General features: G+C 34.0%; 4 protein-coding genes across 7 annotated transcripts; 2 read left to right on the forward strand and 2 right to left on the reverse strand.

Annotated features, from left to right (window-relative positions):
* Positions 1-922: 922 nt before the first annotated feature.
* Positions 923-2919, reverse strand: LOC104763436 (putative FBD-associated F-box protein At5g53635). Its single transcript, XM_010486809.3, has 4 exons — positions 2820-2919; positions 1695-2654; positions 1460-1600; positions 923-1361 (listed from the first exon to the last, which is right to left on the reverse strand). The coding sequence occupies exons 2-4, from the start codon at positions 2106-2108 to the stop codon at positions 1080-1082; spliced, it is 837 nt and encodes a 278-aa protein (XP_010485111.1). The 5' UTR covers positions 2109-2654; positions 2820-2919; the 3' UTR covers positions 923-1079.
* A 482-nt stretch (positions 2920-3401) lies between these two features.
* Positions 3402-7540, reverse strand: LOC104761392 (uncharacterized). 4 transcript variants are annotated; one of them, XM_087499476.1, is made up of 14 exons: positions 7121-7540; positions 6986-7036; positions 6678-6884; positions 6488-6586; positions 6338-6393; positions 6094-6205; positions 5778-5957; positions 5438-5683; positions 4824-4997; positions 4551-4745; positions 4362-4475; positions 4081-4263; positions 3889-3987; positions 3402-3808 (listed from the first exon to the last, which is right to left on the reverse strand). In XM_087499476.1, exons 1-14 carry the CDS (start codon positions 7244-7246, stop codon positions 3584-3586), a joined length of 2067 nt encoding a protein of 688 aa, XP_087355602.1. In that variant the 5' UTR covers positions 7247-7540; the 3' UTR covers positions 3402-3583. The 4 variants fall into 4 exon arrangements, with proteins under 4 accessions (XP_087355602.1, XP_010482771.1, XP_010482770.1 ...); XM_010484469.3 differs by having other exon boundaries at positions 5432-5683; XM_010484468.3 differs by having other exon boundaries at positions 7109-7540.
* A 3226-nt stretch (positions 7541-10766) lies between these two features.
* Positions 10767-12223, forward strand: LOC104761393 (uncharacterized). Its single transcript, XM_019240205.2, has 2 exons — positions 10767-10986; positions 11936-12223. Exons 1-2 carry the CDS (start codon positions 10864-10866, stop codon positions 12029-12031), a joined length of 219 nt encoding a protein of 72 aa, XP_019095750.1. The 5' UTR covers positions 10767-10863; the 3' UTR covers positions 12032-12223.
* Positions 12224-16339: 4116 nt separating this feature from the next.
* LOC104761394 (growth-regulating factor 7-like) lies at positions 16340-18002 on the forward strand. Its single transcript, XM_010484472.3, has 3 exons — positions 16340-16682; positions 16788-17253; positions 17378-18002. Exons 1-3 carry the CDS (start codon positions 16556-16558, stop codon positions 17877-17879), a joined length of 1095 nt encoding a protein of 364 aa, XP_010482774.1. The 5' UTR covers positions 16340-16555; the 3' UTR covers positions 17880-18002.
* The last annotated feature ends 20 nt before the right edge of the window (positions 18003-18022 follow it).

An 18022-nucleotide genomic window follows, 5' to 3' on the forward strand; every position in this document is an offset into this window, starting at 1 on the left:
AGGGTTTTCAAGGTTTCTGGAGATGACCTAGAAATCAAGGAAAAGTATGAAAAGAAGAAGACACCAGTTTTGAGTTAATTACCTATATATTCGTCTTCCTCCAGAGTCATGTAGCAGCCGATAGGCACAGTCGATCTAAGTAGGTGGTGCCTTAAGAGTTAAGACCACTGTGAATTAAGAATGGCTCTCTGTCCCCTTGCCCCTTGGGAAGAGGATTCGTGTGTACTTTTGACACAAACACCGTACCATTTTTTACCATTTACTACAAACGCCGTGATGTTATTTTATCTCCGTTTGGATCAAACCGGAAACACAGATACTAAAATGTAAAAGTTTTAAATTTGTATGTCCGCTAACACATACAAGAAGCAAAGCAAAAAAAAAAGTGAAAATATACCAGTTTGACACAAATTTGACAATTACTTGCTAGAATGCCACAAATTTTATGTAAAAAAAACTCAAAAGTCCTTAAAAATTTTAATTTGTTCATCGAAACAACAAATGAAGACCGTACTTTGTCCAAAATATATACGTCTAATATTGAAAAAGTGAGTACAGCTTTAAAAATTAATCTCAGCGTCAGCATTACAGTAATGCCATTACTAATATCAGTTTTTGTAAAAAAATATATATATATATATATCATAAGTTCATCACTAGAACAGTTTTAGCATAGATTCTTCTTACGTTCTTTATATATTCAACCTACCAGGAAACTCCTAAATATATCTTTTGCAATACTCTCAAACATATAACAAATAAAAATTGATGTTTGTTACAGCTAGAGTTTCTCCACGATTTCCCAAGTTCACCTTACTAGCTGTATTTCCGAAGAAAGGTTGGTAACGAAACTAAGGCAGCGGGACACAACCAAACTAAGGAACCAAACTTAAAGAATAATGCGAGTTAGAAACTTTCAGGATGAAAAATGTAAATGTCCTCGATGAAATGCTCGCTCATTAATCTCGTCCAAGCCAAAGGGAAGAGAGATATCTACCATTGCATTAGAGAATCCATAACGTTGAGTGTAGAAACTCTCTAACAAAATTTCTCACGATTTTGTCTCTACTTTTTAACAATCAAAGAAAGACGACTTCACATTTGGTAGAGAGTCTTGGGATTTTGAGGAGTTTCTTGACGAAGTCATCTTGAATCTGAAACGCATCATAATACAAAGGTGGAGCGAGTTTCTTGAGAAGTGCCGAATTTTCTAGAAAGTACCTTACTAGCTCCATTTCTGCAGCAAGTCCCCAGATTCGCACTTTTAAACCAACAAACTCGAGAGACGATAGCAAACACTGAGGCACATGTGAAAAACTGAAATGATTCATGATCCGCTCCTCAGAATCATCATAGGAAACCTGAAGATAAAAGAGATGATTAAAACACGATGAAAAGTTAAAACGAAATCTTCATAGAGATGAAAAAACAAAACATATAGGGTTTAGAAGATCATCACCATGGTGAGGGATTTCAAGTTTGGGAAGCTCTCAAGAAAGCTTGGTAACCATTTCAAATGTGAAGATTCAAGAATTACGTGCAGGCAGGACATGTAACCAAACTGAGGCAACGGTTCTAGTTTCGTGTATTCGCAGATGAGCTAAAACCGTAACGAAAAATGTATATGGGTCAGAAATATTGTTCATGATAGAATATGGTACATCTCCAGTACCGGAATTGACATATATAGATACCTGGAGTGTTTCTTGATGTATGCTCATATCCTTGACTTTTGAAATCAGGGGGAGAAAACTATGCAATCTACTTTTCTGTGATGAAAGATTGCTTGCTTCACACAATGAAGGAATGCGGAGAACTAACTTGACATTGGAATCCGTATTGGTTATCATAAAGCTTTCTGGCAAGTTACCATCAATGTTCAAAAAGTGTAGTTGAGGAGCATCAATCACAATTCCTGAACCAGAATCAGACAGAGAAAACACTGATTCTATACTGATTTTCTTCAATGCCCTAGAGAGCACCCGAAAGACTGTTGCATCATACCGAACACGTCCCTTAATCTCTAGCTCCTCCAGAACAGGGCAGGATGAGACAAGTCTCTCAAAATTGGCCTCGTTGTGGTGGTACCAAATAGATTTCAAATGCATAGTCTTCAAACAAGGTAAAGAAACAAACTCGGATTTAGGCAATTCCACCAGATAAGAGTTTTAATGATACTAGTGTCTCACAGGTATAAAGGCTTATGGGGAGCGTTCCACGAAAACTAAGATATGGGCAGCATAAATCTATGACGCAAGTTGCGAGGCTTCAGCTACCCAAATGGGACTTTTTTTGTTAATCGTTAACTTGAAGTAATGTATGTACGAAACCCTATTGGAATCAAAAAAGCTGTTACCAAAACTCATTAAGGCATTGAAGTCACGGTCGTTCCAACATACCAATTCCAAACTAAGAACCAAGTGCCATAGGCTTCTCCATCTTTTGGTTAAAACGCTTGTCTTAACACTGTCCTGTGGAGGAAGATGAGAAAGTATGAGACAGATCAAAGGATCAGGTAATTGGTTTATCCTATCTTCCTTCAATCTCTGACCTAACCCTCGGCGATAAGCCTGATTCGCTCTCTCTCTCCCAACCATGTCTTTTCTTTTCTTCTGTCGAATAGAACACTACTTTTTCCTTCAGAACAACCAAATCTGCTTCAAAAATTGAAACCGCAGGTCAAAATTGAAACCCAGAATTAACTTCAACATCAACATTGAGAAAGAGAGACAACGAACCACGTGGAGACAACTTAGGGCTTTTGAAGGTCTTATGAGAAATTTATAGGAAAACAATAAGGGTTAAGTAAGAAGAAGAACCTGAGTACTATAGATGCTTGCCCCGGAGCTGTAGATCGTATAAATTTGGAATTTGGTAAATTTGTCGGGTTTTGCTTCGAGCTAGCGCAGTGCACTTAGGTCTAAAGATGACTCTTTTGACTACCAAAAATAATTAGAGATAATAATAATTCATTTATGGTTATTCTTTATTTTTAATTAAATACGGTAACTTCAAAAAAAAAATTTATGATTGATTTATTTTTTTTTAACTTATATAATGCTAACTAAAAACATAGTCCAATCGATTCTAAACAGTAAACAATAGTTTTCTTGCAAAACAATTTTCATTTTTGCACTATTTCAAACATCAGTTTAAGTTTCAATTTACCTTAAAAAATAGATTTTAGCTTCTTTATTGCCATGGGACATGTAACCAAACTGAAGGCAGTGGTTTTGCCTCAATTGCCAAGAATAGATTTTAGATTCTTTATTTAGTGTTTTTTAGTGTAAAGAAAAAAGTGAATATACTAATCATATAATTAATATTTTTAGAAATAAATGTTTTTTTTAGAAGGTCAACATTGAGAATTTTAGAGGTGGGTTAATAAGGCACTTTAGAAATAAAATCGAACGATTTTTTTTTTTTTAAGCTTTGATGATTGTACACCGAAAAACGAAAACAATAAAAAGATGAGAGATAATGGCAAATTCACTTTTCTATGCCTTCTCATAATTCTCAGAGTAATCACTTGCTTGACTTGATAAGGATAACAAAAGCTTTCTTTTCATTTGAAGCTTTCCCTTTATTGTTTCACCATGTAATCAGAGCTCTGCCTACCTCTTTGGACTGTTTTGTCATTCTTCTTTAACCCTTGAGACTGAGCCATAGGAGTCATAGCCACATAGATTGAGTTTGGAGCTGACGACGCTGTAGCTGCTGCTGCCACTTTCGCTGCTGCTGCTGAAGCTGCTACCATTTTCTGTGCACCATCTCTAACTTGGATGTAGTCGTCTTCTATCACAAATAACTGCAGCAAAAACCAGTTTAGAACTTTAAAGCTTTGAGAAGAACACATAAATTGTTTGGGAATTCTGGGAAGAGACATACCTCGAGGTGGCTAGCAACAAAATCGTCCAGCTTCCCGTACTTTTTACGGTAATCATGCCAGTGCAGAGGTGCTAGCATTTTGCCCAAACGGTTTGGAAGCTGTATTGAACAAGAGAAACAGATATTATACAAATGCCCAATTTCAAATTCAATTGTTCACTCACATTCTGGTTACAGCTAGTTTGTTCTTACCGTTGAACTGATTCTGATTCTCCCACCAGCTGGTATAGTACGGAGGATGCATGTCAGAAGCGACCTTTCATCAAGAAGAGCGCTCTCTAAGTTCCTCTCAGCTTTCCCGGATGAGACTAGAGTTTCAGGCATAATTGATCCAGCACCATTATGTTCACCATGTGAAACCTGACCATTCGCCTCCTACATAGAAAGATACATTCAGAACATTTCCCCTGTTGCCAACCTAACAAGGCTCTACAAGCCAAGAGAATCTACCAGATAATCTGTGTATTGCATACCTCAGGTCTCTGATTTAGGGCATTGGAGTCTATCCTTAGGGCATCACGGAACTGTGAAGAAATGTCTTGAAAGCTATTCTCTGAGTGATTGGGTCCATTGCCAGATTTAACTGCCTGTTAAGGGGTACTTTTTAAGATTGTACCATATGGAAGATGTATAACCACATGTGAAAAAAGAACATCACCAACCTGTTCATTCAAAGAAGACGCCGGTGTAGAAGATCCGTATTGTGCTTCTTGAACATCTCCATACCCTTGACCAAATGACTGTTCATTGGCAGGCACTTCGTAATCACTCTTCGCATCAGAATTTATCAAGCCATGAACACCTTGAGATGGGTGCACATGATTCTGCATTGGCATCTGTGAACTATGTGGTACAGCCTGCAAAGAAAAAGCATGAAAGAAAATATTCATTAACTGTAACAAAATAAAACAAAAGATGCATTATACAGCTCTTACCTTTTGCTGCAGCAACACTGATTGTACAACATGAGGTGAAGGTCCCTGAGGCTGAACAAGCTGAGGCATCTCTTGTTGATGCATGATAAAAGAGTGCAGAGGATTCATTTGACCCGCTTGAGAATACCCATACATCCCAAGATGAGAAGCTGATACACCATCAACACGGTTGTTCTACACATAATCACAAGCGAAAAGGCAGTTACAGATAGAATAGGAACTTTGTAGGTGTTTTTGCAGACTGTTTGATTGCAATCAATTTTTGACCACAAGCAATAAAAAAACGCTAGTTAACAGACCCAAAAACAGATAATCTATGATGTGCAACATGACACAAACTAAAATTTCAACCAAACAGCATAAAATTGAGTGGACAAGGGATGAGACATATATTTCCAACTACAAGTTCCCCGAACTTCTGTACGGACCATCTTGATTTCCAGCATAATACTTTTTGGGCAGATGGATACATTAAACTTTCAACATCTAACACCTAAAAGTTACCCACTGACGAGCCCAACTGAAGTATGAAAATGTTTACATTCATCTCAACAGACAAAAAAAAGTTAACGAAAGGAAATTGCTAACGAGAATCAACAAAAACATACATGTACCTGGGTAGGCCTATCATCACTTGAAGTAAAAGATGATATGTTATCTGTGTTTTTTCCATTTGAATGGGCATTCACATTTGCACTGTCTGAGTTGTTTCCATGAGCCTCAAATTGGTTCCCACTGTTCTGGATAATCTGGGAGGCACCATTGGAACTTGTTTTGGAGAGCCCTCCTTCCCTTACATTGGCAAGCTCAAGCTGAAGCTGTTGCACTGTATGCGAATGCAATCTCTCCATCTCCATAAACTGAAACCAATGGAAAGGAGCAACAAAGGATAAGAGTAGGAAAGTCTCGAGCAGCAAAACAATTAGACATTTGAAGGTATTCAGGTAACCAAACCTGTCTTTGACAACCATGCCAGAGATGGTTATACTGCTCAGTGCGTTCTCGCAATTCAGCCTGCAACGAGTGATTTGTAGAAGATTGTAAAGCATCCATCTCTTGTGCACGGGCAATCCAACCTTGTGCTTCTCTCAGTTGCTCATCTTTGTACAAGATAGTTTCTTGAGCAATCCGATGCTACAAACCATTATAATGAGAACATTGTTTTAGTGTAGTAAATTTTTAATAGAACAATGAGATATAACTCAAAGATCCATAACCATGAAATGATTTAACAGATTTTATCGTGTCATAAAAACATGGGAACACTAACTTGTTCCTTCAATTCATTGAGCTGGCTCTCTTTCTCTTGAATATGCTCCTGCAGTTCAGATAATTTATGTATACTTTGAGACCTCTCAGCTTCAGAGTGCTCACGCTCTCTTCTGCATATCAAAAAACAGAAAGAAAAAAAAAGTGGCCTGTTACATATAAGTACTAAAAGATGCCTAACAAAGGTAAAAGGAAAACACATAAGACCATAGCAAAGAGTAAAGATTTTCAAGAATTAAAAGCACCTGAGAGTGGCAAGTTCTTTGTTTTGTTCCCTTAGGAGACCCTCTTTCGCCCAAGCCTGGCAGAATTACAAGAACAACTTAGATACCTCATTCAGACTATTGAACTTATATCTTACGAATGGATAGGTATACAATATAAACCAAACAGACCGCTTCGTTATCCAGTTTAATCGCATGAAGCTCTCTGTCCTTCTCTTCTATCATTCTCTCCATCTCCCGAATAGATCTCTCCTTGTCATGAAGTTGCTCCTACAAATTTCAAAAACATTCCTTCATCTTCCTTGCAATAGTAAAGTGCTCAGTGAAATAGATAAACCAATCAAGGAGAAAAGAACCCAACCTGCATTCTAGCAGCAGCATTAGCATACTCTGTAGATTGAGACTCAAAGTTTCTCTTGAATTCCATTGCAATCATTTGGGCTCGAAGCTCAATCTCCATCTGCTGTAGTTCCCCTTTCTGTTTAGAAATGTTATGAATTTGCTGCTGCAACAGCTCACCATCCATAGTAATCGAATAGTAATCCAAATCAACCGGCTCGCTTCCATTCTACACTACAAGAAAACCCCCCACAAAAGAAAAATATCATCTTCCCACTATCCAATTAAGCAACACAAATAAGTAAAATTGCAAGAACAGAAGTAATTAACCTCGTATATGGTTCTCTCATCTGTCTGATTTAGCTTCAACTGTTCCAAATCCTACAAAGGGCAATCAAAATGTGAAGTGGGTAACCATAAAAATCAAAACTTTGCTCAAATTTCTAAACGAACATTGAAAGTTACATAGTCAGTGGTGTTTCCAACGTTATGAGAATCAGAAACGGCGCGCCACTCTTTCCTTGACGGAGTAGGTGGCGGATTCTGAAGGGAACCGCCACGAGTCGAGGCAACGCTCGAAGCGGTCTCCATTACTAAACGAAGATTCACTAAAACTAGGGTTTACCGGAAAAGTGAGTAAACCCTAGAAAGATTCTAGATAAAAGAAGCGTAGACAGAGATGGTGAATAAAAACAAAAACCCCTAGATAGATTCACGAAACGAAAGGAACGGAAATGGTTGCAATGTTTGACGCTGAAGAGACAAGAGCTCAAGACGAAGACTCGAAACTTCGGAATTTACAGAATCAATCATTTCGCTATTTTTTCTACTCCTCGGTCTCGAGTGAAGAAGATCGTGTTCTTGGTCCTTTGGGCCAATTGAACCAACCTATTTACGGCCCATATTCAGGCTTTTATGGTGGGGAACCAAAACGACGTGGTTTTTAATCAGGGAACATAATTGCGCGAGGGTGGGCAAAAAAACCGAAATCCGAAAAACCGAACCGACCAAACCGTAATAAATAGTTTGGTTTGGTTCTGGTTAAATCTAAAAATTCATTTGGTTTTTATTTTAATTAGTCATTTGGTTTAGGTTAGGTCTGGTTAAAAACCGTAAAACTGAATGATTTTTGTGGTTTTTTACAAAAATTTAGGATAATTAGATATAATTAGTTTCTCAAGCTTATGATTTTATATTGTACTAGATAAGGCCCGCGAATAACGCGGGCAAAAATTTTAAAACTTTTTGAGAATAATAAAGTAGTAATAGACATGTTTTTAGATTTTATCTTGTAACATTTTAATATTTAATATGAACTTCTCATATTTCATTTTAATACTTTCTCAATTTTATTATATAAGAGTTGGAAGGCTTTTTGCATTATTTTATAATATTTTCTCAAATTTCTATGTATAATTTTTATTAATATAACAATTTATGACTATTTGAACTATGCAATATATTTTTCGGGAAAACGATCTATTTTCCCACAAAAAGTATCACATCAAGCTAGATAGAGCTCAATCTTTGATCAACAGAAAAAAATCATTATGTTCTTTTTTTTTCTTTTAATTTGTTTTATTTAATTTAATTCGGTTTAAATTATGTTATATTTGTTTTATTATTTTATTTAGTTGGTTCAGTAAATAGTGAACTGAGCAAAACCAATGTTTGTGGGTAATTAGGTGAAAACTATGTTTCAAAGGAGATATAGATCTTGAACTATGGAGTCTGAGAAATATAGATTGAGAAATATTTTCTCGGAGATATATAGCACGTGTTAATAGATTGAGTTCTATCTGGCTTGATATGATATTCTCTTGGAGAAATATATCGTTTTCGTATATTTTATTATTGGTTCAAGTTTTATAAATGACATAATATTTATTGTTTATTAATGTTTGTGTTTTTATCCAAAAACTCTTATAGGACATGGAGTACCATTTAAATATCTATAACATCGTAATAAACCATATTTTAAGTTTAGTTATAAATTTCATTTTAATGCATAGAATTAAATATTTTATATCAAACACAATTAATAAATCATATCAAGTCTATATTTTAGTAAGAATTGAATATACAAATAAAAATTAACAAAATATAATTTTAACTCATTTCATAATCAATTTTAAATAAGTGAAAGTTATAAAATAAAAGCATATATAAAGATATATAGACATTACCATCAAATTAGTGAAGATTCATTCCTATAAATTATAATATATTTTGTATTATCTTATGTTTTAACATATGCATTACAAAAATACATGTGTTCAAATTATAAAATCAAACATAAAAAATATGAATAATATTCTTGAATCAATTTTTTAAAAATGGTACATATTAATATTTGAATTTTTTTAATCTAAAATAAATTTCATCGTTAAACATTCAGTTTAGTAATCACATTTAACTATCTATTTCATCGTAAAACCATAATTCACTTCTTCATGTATTAGAATTAAAATATTAATAAAAAACTAATATGAGCATCATATGAGATAATATGTATATTGATTAGTATTTTAAATTTAACAATAAATAATCAATAAAAAAATCAGTTAACATCCACAAAAAATTTGGAAATTCAAAAATATCCTAAATATTATTCTAGTATATATTGTAATTTCATAAGTAATACTTTTGTCAGTTTTCATCAATTAACCAAAAATTCATTCCTGCAAACTCAGTTTTTCTATTTTTCTTTCAGGTTTCTCATATTACTACATGCATTAAAATCTTTAAAATAAAACATGTAAAACTATACTAATACACATCATGAATTGAATTTTTTTTTTAAGTTCATTACTCTTTCAAGGTTTTGTGTGCTTACTTACAATAAAAAATTATATTACAACGATAAATATAATTTATATTCGACTAAAATTATGTTAAATAGCTTATGTTATTCTTTTTAACTTTGTTATTCATTATTTATTGATTAATATACATGTTTAATTAATTTCGTTTTTGTTTGCACATGTCAAACTTTATTGAGAACAAACGTACAATATAATTAGAAAGTATATTGATTTTGTTAATTTTCCTTTTTGATTTAGAAAAATATATTTTTTTATAATATAAACATGTAAAATTCTGTAAATAAAAGTAGGCACGTGTCATGATCTAATCAATATATTTGACATGTGTCACTATCTTGTTAATGAATAACTTTGACACTTTTTAAAATATAAACATATAAAATTCTGTAAATAGAATTAGACACGTGTCGACATCTAATCAATATATTTGACACGTGTCACGATCTTGTTAATGAGTAATTTTATCATCAAGATTTATATAATAAGATAACAATATCAATAATTTTTTCTTTATTGTGCTTATAGTTATTGATCTCCTATTAATCTATAGAATTACAAAACTCTAACCCTAAGTCTCTATTCCCTAACCTATATATATTCATAATTATTTGTTGTCATTGTATTTGTTCCTCTTACATGCGTCTCCTCCCGTGCAAGTCTGCAACTCAAACTACCAAAGGTTTTTTTTTGTTCTCTTTGTTTTTTTGTATGTTATTAATAAACTTATCAACTGATCATCTATTGTAAAAATAATCGCAAATGGCAGATTCAATTCAAGACCGTAATCCTGCTGAAAAAAGGAAAGCAACTGATATTGATGATCCTTCTCCAACGGTAAAAAAACAAAGTGGTCACCGCTCAAATGTCTGGAAATGCTTTTAAAGCATAGAATAACCGTTAAAAACCGTAACCAAACCGAAACCGAACCAAACTGTGATATATATGATTTTTATATGGTTTTATTTTTGATGAAACCGAAAAAACTGAACCGTAACCAAACCAAATTACTTATGGTATCTTTATGGTTCTATTTTTATAAAACCAAAAAAATTATAAACCGAAACCAAACCGAAAAATCGAACGCCCACACCTAAATTTGTGTCGTTTGATAAGACCAAAACGATCGCTAGAAATCCTAGAAGAGAGACCTCACCGTCACCATAATATTTTTTTGGTACCAAGAGGTCAATGTGTATCACAACGACGTCGTTTACATTACTGATCAAAACGACGTTGGTTTTGATCGCACTGGTCTCCAAAACTATTCACAGAAACGGCGTCGGTTAGGTGCGCGGTTTGGTCTTCTTCTCTAAAGCAAAAAAAAAAAAAAAAAAGATTCGAATAGAATCGGAGAGATTTGAGAAGAGAGAACGAAGAAGAAGGATGGGGTACGTGTTGAGGGTAAGATTGGCTTCGTTCTTCGCCGGAGCAGCGACTGCGTCTTTTATCGGACTCTCTGTTCTCTACAAGGATTACAAGGTCGCTCACGAATCGATTTCTCAGCAGGTAAGCCAATCGATTCGAAAATTTTGATTCTTGTATCGGATCCATTTCATTCGATTGTTGCTTGAGAACAAGCTATTTCACCGTAGATTTTGTTTCCGAATTTCTGAATCGAGACATTTTCGTTAGCATAGTTGTTGATTTGTTGATCTGTATTGGACAAAGAGTTGAGAAATTTTGGAGATACGTAATGCATTCTCTAGGGTTCTATTGTCATCTCTGCGATTCAGGTTCGTATGCAACCTGTTTTGACCAATTTGGAGGAAGGAATCACACAGTTTTGGATGTTAGGAATTAGGGTTTCTGGTTGTGTTGTCATTTAGCTAGTGGTGAGGGGTTGGTCCTTGGACCATGGAAATGCTTAGCCACATATTCGTTAATGCTGTACTACATTTTTGAAAACATGTTTTAGAATTAGGTTTTGTGAATCTTGAGTTGCCAAAATTGTTGAGATGAGAACATCTTCAAACATTTAGTAATGTTGAGTATTGGTCGAGTTGAAGCACAATGGTCATCAACTCATCATAGTGAAATGTGAATATCCATAGCAGTATGATCTCTGTAAGTTATAGGATTATAGGATAGCTACTCGTTATACTGCATTTGCATTACAAAAACATGCGTGACAATTAGTTTTTTCTATGTGAATCTTGAGATGCCAAATTAGCTTCAAACATTTGGTAGTGCTGAGTACTGGTTGATTTGAAGCATAACAGTCATCATTGTGGATATTCATAGCAGCATTTTTCTCTGTAGCTTTAAATTTTATAGGATATCTACCTATTCGTTATATGTTGAGGTGCCATAGTGTAAACATGAGAAAAACTCCCAAACATTTGGTAATTTGAGTAATTAGTTGAGTTAAGAGACATAACCATTCTATCATGTGTTAATATCCAGAGAAGCTCTTTATTCTGTCGTTAACGGTAGATATGATGTTTGTTTTCTACAGGCAAAGTCTTTTCATGACTCTCTGAATAGAAGGATCTCTGTTCTTGAAAGCTTGAGAGAAAGCGAAGCTCCTCAGCTTGCTGAGACAACTGAATAGGATCTGTGTCGACATTGGCACTTTTTGCTTGGCAATGATGTTTTGAGTTGAGATGCTCTTTTTCGCTTTTTATGAATAACTTGGAAGTTCTCTTGTATGACTCTACTGTTATAAAACAATGAAGTTTAAGGTACTCTACAATGGACTGAAACTTGCTGTAACACTTGCCATGGAAAATTTGTGTTCGATCAATTGTTTTGAATCTGAAACTAGTAGAACCTTGTTCTTCAGATACAGAAACTTTTGTCTAGACATTCTAAAAGCTAGGGATCTACAGGTAGTTTTGTAGTTTTGTGAACAGAAGCTCCAGCAATAATGTTGAGATTGATTATTAGACCAAGAGCAATATGGTATGGTATCTCATGAGTAAAGTATGAGACGAACTAAAGAACCCAGTGTCTTTATATGGGCTCTCTGACTCTCACCGGTAAAAAAGTTGTGGTTTTAAATTAAAGAATGAAAACAAGTGTTAGATTAGCTTCGGTGAGGTTATATGATTTCAATCGATTTTGAAATCCAAACAAAAATCATATGTTATTTAATCACTAATTTTAAAATATTTATCAAAATTATGTGTTTTTGGTTATATGATTTACAAATACATGTTATTTATTTAATGATTTGTTTTTGGATTTCAAAATCCTGTTTTGAATGGATTTGAAAGAGTAAAATAGAAGGATTCAAATCCAAGGATAAAAAATGTTATTTCTAAAATCATATGTTTTGATTTCTATTATTTACAATTCTATATAGATTTAGAAATCACATCTCCGATAACAGTCCCTAAAATAATGGAAATTCTATTCGTTTGCACTTAGTCCTTGCGTTTACAATTAAAATGAAAGATTTGTTTAAAATAAGCATATGCGAATTCTAGCTTCTGAGCATAAGCATATGTAACCGCATTCTATATCTTTAATAGTTTAATTAGAGAGTACATGTGTTATAGCACAGGTTAAACTTTATTTTGTACAATAAAATTTTATAATAGTTTAATTATGTAAAATATTTTTTTGATATTTTATATTAGTTTTAAACTATTTCTGATGTTTTATACAATTCCATCGTATAATTGTAACATTTTACATTTAACTCATTGTCAGAAAAAAACATACCTCATTCATCTTCTAACTCAAAATATTTAACTTTATGTATGCTATAAATATTTTTAGATATATTTATTTCTAAAAACGAAATTAGAGTATTTTTTGTGATTTGAATTTTTGATATGTTATTAGATTCTTGACAAAGACCAAGTTAAACTATTTTAAAATATTTCAATAGTTTATTTATTATATAAAATTGTGCATTTCAAAAAAATGTATGAAACTAACTACAAATATTCAAAGAGGAGATGATGAGGAAGAAAAAGAAAAAAAGGAAGATGAAGAAGGAGATTGATCATACTCAATAGTCATAAGTATGTAATTTATGGTTTTGTATGTATAATTTATGGTTTTGTACATTAATTACACTTAAAACCATTGCAAAGATTTAGTAGTTTATTCTACCATTTTATTATCACCTTCTAAATTCATCTTCAACGTAATGAATCTAAACTAGTATTTTTGAAGTATAGTATTTTCTAAATAATTCTATATTTTCAAAGAAAATATAATCTATGTCATTGCTTACACAATAAAGTGGACACTGGATTCAGAATTTGAACCTCAGTTTATAGGACATCATAGATGATGTTTCTCCATTAACATTAAACTCTTTCACATCACTCTTTGTTTCCGAAAAATGGTAGCATCTGGAGACTTGGCATTTGGAAAACTTGCCGGCGATATCGATGTTAGTTCTTGTAAATATATCTCTCTCTGCTAATCTTTTTTCGTTTTTTTTTGTTATGAGATTTGATTTTGAATAAGGATTTTTCCCATTGACGTATATATTGTCAAGCGAGATCATAGATAATATGAAACTTGTGGAGAGAGCAAACGTACCAGTTATGTTTGATGAACTCCTACTAACCTATGTCAAACGTTCTCTCACTGGCGCACGTATAATCTTGACCGCAAATTACTGTTATTAACCGGTTGTTGGATAGATAAATATACGGGAATACTCATTTTTCCGACAGTAAATACTAGTTGAGTTGAGAGACCTAGGCACACCATTTCTCTGTAGATTTGATGGTAAAGGTTACCTCTATTCGTTATACAACATTTGCATAATCAAACGTGCTTTGGAATTAGTTTTTTTTAGATTCTTAAGATGCTAAAGTGTAAACTTTGTTGAGTCGTAAATAAAACCGTTATCTTTGTGAAGAACCATGACATCATTTTCTCTGTAGATTTTTTAAACATGGCTAGATTCTTTGTGTAACTCTTGTCATAAAAAAAAATTATGCTCGGTCTATTGTTTTGGATCAGAAAATCTTGTTAAACAGATCAACTTTTATTTAGACATACACATACCATCTTCAAAGCTAAGGGATAGTTTTCTTAATATGGGCTTCAATATCTCTCAAACTCTTGTCACATGCTTGTAATCTACACTTTCAAAATATTTAGTAGTTTATTCTTCTAGTCTTTAGTATTACCGAGTCACCGTCTATATTCAAATTCAACATAACGTAAGTTAATGAAAAGAAAATAAAATCTCGCAAACAAACCTCAAAGTCCCTAGCTTTTTGGTCATTTAATCTACCAATCCCGTTGTACAATATCTCGTTTGTAGAAAACAAATCTAGTTTCACATAATCAAAAGAAACACAATAAATAAGGAAACGAAAGAAGGAATCATAATGGAAAGACATGTCGAGCGCACATGGTGTTTGTATGGGTACAGATTCCAATGTGAGAAAGAAAATTAAAAAAGTGGAAACAAAACAAATATTATGAGAAGAGAAAGTGATGCATTTGTCTCCTTGGCGGTGGTAAGGTGGCTTCACTATCACCCGACACCTCTTCAAATTTGGAATACACCTAAGTATATCATAATTGTATTTTACACATTTCGTTATGTAGATACGACACTCAATCACGGATCATTGTTGTTGTTCCATCATTTTCCTCTTTTTATTAAAACATCAAAATAAAAACATTTTCGAAAACGTAAATGTTGGATCGCATCCAACCACTTAGTTATTATTTTTTATATCGTAACATTTCTTTCGAGATGATATTTATTTACTATACAAAGATAGGTTAAACCATCATTAGTGGTGGTTACTTCCCCCAAATTTTTTTAATAAAAACTAATAAAAAATATAAACAGGAGAGAAGGAGAAAAATCGTTGCTGAAATTACTAGGAAAAGAATTGTTACTTAGTATTTTTAACATATATCAATTTTTTACTAATCATATATTAAATATTTTTTTTGTTTTTTTTGAGCAAAGATGACACGTTCTCTCTAGTAACGATGCTCTTAGTGTCACAAAGGTAGCAATTGGTTTGATGGATATTTACTTCTATAGCTTTGTTGTCAGAGTACTCCAATGAACTCATATGTCACTTTTAATTGGATGTGAAAGAAGAGGAGCATCAATATTGAAATGGCAATAGACTGAGAAGTCATAAGAAATCTTTTTTATAAAAATAAACAAAAGGACAACTAGTGGGGATATGGGGTCCTGAAGAAGAGTGTGTACACATCAACTTTTGCCATTTTATTTGGTCTCGTGGCTTCTGCCTCGTTGGAATTAAAGCTTGAGACAAATAGAAAGACGTTCGTTACTTGGCTACCCAACAACTTCACTTTCTTTGCTCTTGTCACAATCTTAACCCATTTTTCCTTACATCTAACGTATCATTGATTCTTTGAGAATTTCCGTCTTCAAAACAATGAGCAAAGATATTTTATGCAATTTGATCCAAGCGGGTTAATTTGTTTATTAGTGTGTTACACTTTTTGTAATCTATGATACTTAGGGAAGGATGTTTTATATGGATCAGTTTACGATTTTGTAGTTAGCATGCCATATACAAGAGTGTTTAGAGCCAAAGTTTTCAATTAAACTACTATTCTACATAGTTTTACATTGCCATGTGCCCATGTTGATCTCCATATCTATCAGCCGTCAAAAATAAATATCTATGCCAATCTACAAACTAGACTCGGAGAAAAGTTCCCCACCGTTAGATCGTTACATCCCCTAATTGATATGATATTGATCTCAAGATGGGTCTGTCTTTTAAGGATTGATCCAAATGTCGGAAGCATGGAAGCATAGTATAGGACAATCTTGGCGGCAACCCATCACTACTCCATATCAATTGTATCCACCCCAATCTCTCTCCCTATTATGGAATTATATATATATATATATATATATATATATATTTGTTAGTACATTAGCATGATATGAAAGTAAAGGCAAGCAACGTTTTACTCATTATCTTCTCACCAAATTTATATAGCCCACACAACCTTCAGTAAAACGTATCTTTTACTTTCTTTCTTTTGAAAAAAGAAGTCACATGTTCTTAAGTGTCTTCTCATGAAGATATAAAGGGCAAAAAACAAATCTCAAAAGCTTCACAAAGAGTTCTTTTTTTTAATCTCAAACCCTTTGATGGACTTTCTCAAAGTTTCAGACAAGACAACAGTTCCATGTAGAAGTGATTCTATGTTTGGTTTGAATCAGCAACAATACATGGAGATTCATCCTCATCCTCATCCTCATCATGCCATTACTCCTTGTAACTACTTCTCTCCTCTGTTCTCTTTTCTTTTCTTTTTGATTCTCAAAAAAAGAAAAACAGAGCATAACTAAAGAAATGTTCTTCTCATTGATTTGTTAACAGATTCAGGAAACGGAGTATTGGGTTGTTATTATTATTACCCTTTCACAAACGCGCAACTGAAGGAGCTCGAGAGACAAGCGATGATCTACAAGTACATGATCGCATCTATTCCTGTTCCTTTCGATCTCCTTGTTTCGTCATCTTCCTCTGCTTCTCCCTGTATCAATAAAAACATCGTCGGGGATCTAGAGCCGGGAAGATGCCGGAGAACAGACGGGAAAAAATGGAGATGCGCTAAAGAAGTCGTCTCTAATCACAAATACTGTGAGAGACACTTACATAGAGGCCGTCCTCGTTCAAGAAAGCATGTGGAACCTCCTTATTCTCGCCCTAACAACAATGGTGGTTCTGTTAAAAACAGAGATCTCAAAACTCTTCCTCAAAAGCTTTCTAGTAGTTCCGTAAAAGACAAGATACTTGAGCCAGTGGAGGTTTCTTCATCCCTCTCAAACTATATAGAATCAAGGTACTGCTCTTAAACTAGTCTTAGAATCATACTCTGTTTTTTTTATTCGAAGAACCATGCTCTGTTTTTTCGGTTTTGGTCTCTGTTTTGATGGTCTTTAGTTTTTGTTTTGAACTGGAAACAGAGGAAGCGAGATGTTTCGTGTATCAGCGACAACAGAACAAGAGAACAAGTATCTCAATTTCATCGATGTCTGGTCAGATGGAGTAAGATCATCAGAGAAACAGAGTACAACAACTTCAACACCTACACCTGTTGCTTCATCCAATGGCAATCTCTCTCTGTACTCGCTTGATCTTTCAATGGGAGGAAACAACTTAATGGGCCAAGACGAAATGGGCCTGATCCAAATGGGGTTAGGAGTAATCGGATCGGGTCGTGAGGATCATCACGGGTATGGTCCTTATGGTGTGTCTGCTTCACTAGAGGAGATGTCAAGCTGGCTTGCTCCGATGTCTACCACGCCTGGAGGACCATTAGCGGAGATACTAAGGCCGAGCCCGCATTTGGCTATATCCGGCGATATTGAATCGTATAGCTTGACGGCGACTCCAAGCTCGTCGCCGTCTAGAGTGGTGAAGAAGATGATGACTAGTTCAGTGTCTGACGAGAGCAGCCAGATTTAGAGATTATGGAGTTTCGTAATAACGACTTTTTTTTGTGTGTGTCTTTTGGCCTTTCTTTAATCTTGTGCCTGTAAACTGTAAACAGTCACTGTGATTAATTATGGAGTTATTATATTCGATCAATGCTATTTTAGTGAATTTAG

Source organism: Camelina sativa, chromosome 18, assembly GCF_030686135.1.
Source record: "Camelina sativa cultivar CO46 ecotype springtype chromosome 18, ASM3068613v1".
Classification (NCBI taxonomy): domain Eukaryota; kingdom Viridiplantae; phylum Streptophyta; class Magnoliopsida; order Brassicales; family Brassicaceae; genus Camelina; species Camelina sativa.